The sequence below is a fragment of the Rosa chinensis genome, chromosome 6, assembly GCF_002994745.2.
Source record: "Rosa chinensis cultivar Old Blush chromosome 6, RchiOBHm-V2, whole genome shotgun sequence".
NCBI classification, from domain to species: domain Eukaryota; kingdom Viridiplantae; phylum Streptophyta; class Magnoliopsida; order Rosales; family Rosaceae; genus Rosa; species Rosa chinensis.
The window spans coordinates 36,005,767-36,008,143 of NC_037093.1; the positions used below are offsets into that span (position 1 = coordinate 36,005,767).

At 41.1% G+C, this 2,377-nt stretch overlaps 1 protein-coding gene across 1 annotated transcript; it reads left to right on the forward strand.

Moving 5' to 3' along the window:
* Window positions 1–543, forward strand: LOC112171248 (pectinesterase inhibitor). The gene has a single exon (XM_024308460.1). The coding sequence runs from the start codon at window positions 1–3 to the stop codon at window positions 541–543; it is 543 nt and encodes a 180-aa protein (XP_024164228.1).
* The last annotated feature ends 1,834 nt before the right edge of the window (window positions 544–2,377 follow it).

The following is a 2,377-nucleotide window of genomic DNA, read 5'->3' on the forward strand; positions in this document are numbered from 1 at the left end:
ATGGAGTCTCCACTAGGTTTTGCGTCAACCTTGTTCTTTGCTTCCCTGTTCTTGCTTCTCTCTTCCCCTTCACCCACAAATGCATCAACTCGTTTAGTTGAATCTGTGTGCAATGAAGTAGTAGGCATTTTGAAAGGCAGCAACTCTGAATGCTTGAAAGCTCTTGAGTTGGATCCTCGAACCGGATCGGCGTCCACTTACGAAGTGCTTGCCCCGATCGCTATTGATTTAGCAATAGCAAATGCAAAGGATAGCGAAGCTTTCATTAAAAATTTGCTCAAGAACAACTCTAGCAGTGAAGCTATAAAACAGTGTGCAGATTCATATAATATAGTGGTAAGGGATTTTGTAGGTGCCAAAGAGGAGCTGAAGGAGGACCCTTTGTCGGCCAACTATGACATCAAAATTGCCGGCGACAATGTCCGTGATTGTGAGAACGCATTGAGTTCTAAAGGGCTTCAAGTTCCTGAAATAGCTTCTAGAAACCATGCAATGTTCTTATATAGTAATATTGGATTTGTTATCACTAATCATATTGATTAAATGAATTACTTTATATGATATTCCTTTACTATAGTTGTATCCTAATAAGAAAAGGGAAATCTAAGAGTTTCATCATATTTGTTTCTTTTCACACCATTATTGAATCAACATTTTGAAGATCAAAGCGTGTTTTTACCTTCTTATTTTTATTTAAGCTAACTAGCACATAGTCCAGCAGTAGACACATTTCTCCTTAATGAAATTCAACATGCAGTACAAAAATAACCCACCCCTCTAGGGTTGTTCGAGTACAAAAACCTATTCTAGTATCAAGAACAAGCATTCAATATCCTCAGTACGCACACCTTTAAGAATGAAGCACCTTTATTAAAGCAAAAAAACTAGTCCATCTGAAGTTGAATAAATTTGATCAATAGAGCAACTAGTCTTCTTGCAGCTCACGCTCAACCGCCAATTCTGAGGCAGTCATTAGGACCCAACCCAACCTATCACAACCATCCTTAAACCCCGCAGCCCAAAAGCAGGCCGAGCTGGCCCAACTGATAGAATTTTGCTATGGGGGCACTCCACAGCCTCCTCCAAAGATTTCATGGCCACCGCCGATGAAAAGCTTCGACATCCCAACAACTTAAACGCCATTCCCCAAGATGGGTTCGAATTCAGGCCACCACAACCCCCATCACACTAGCATCTAGCAACGCACTCAATCACTCGACCACCGCCAACTTGCAAACGCCAACAGAAGCTTCCTACGGAAGCTCGGTAACCCGATTCACTAGCCGACCCGCTGCAAACCAGCACCCCGAGGCCACCCCATCAGATCACCGTCACCGACCTTATAACAACCAGCCTCTAGGTCCGATCAGTGATCTGATGACCACCCTTTGACACCGACAAAACCAATGAGGTTGGTATGAAGCTAATGAAACCCACTAGATACGATAGGCAGGAGAGGAGACAACCAACCATAGTGCGGTGGTCAACCTGCTTGGTGAATCGCCAGTGATCCCAAGATCCGCGTAAGACGTTAGCCATAAGATTTGGAAAATTTTGTCGAAGGTGTGAGGCTGACGAGAAACCTTAGCAGAGCGGCTAGGTCAGATAACAATTGAGTTTGAGATGATAAAATGTTAGCCATGTTCCACTTCCAAGTTCGATTTTCCCCTCCCAAATAAAAGTCTGCAACCATACACCCTTCAGAGTTTTCAATGGATAAACCTTTAACTATTTCTCAATCGCCAACAGTGGCGGAATCATAGTCAGGCCAGAGAGGGTCTGGACCCCTCCCATAATTGCTTAACCAACTGACATGGATTACGTACATATTTATAGATTTGTGCCTTGATTCAATCTATGACAACCAAGCACATCACTCTGTTACCACATAATGATGAACACTGGTGCTCAAAATACAAGTTGGTTTTGGTCAATTTGTTATTTAATCTAATTGGTCTTCCAACAAAATTTTATAGTAATTAATATGCATTAACCATTAGAATAAATAATTATTGCCTAAAAATATATGTAACGTCTCGTATCTCAATTTATCAGTTTACTAGTCATTTGGACAGTAAACGATAATTTCTTTCACTTTTATTGTAGTTTCGGTACTTTTAGCGGACCCAAAAAGTTAACTTTTTGTTCGGGTCAGTTTTTGAAAAAAATTTCTTCACAAAAGTGGTAGAGGACATTAAACCGAGTCCGTGTATATGTGGTACGCTTAGATCGGAGTTTGTATGCGAAAGTTATGATTGAAAAACTAAAGTTACTGTTCATAGTAAATTTTGTATAAAAAGGGAAAGTTACTGTGGTAGGTTTCTATTTCCGGAAACCCATCCTCGGGTAACCCTTTCTTTCCTCTCCGCCTCCCTCT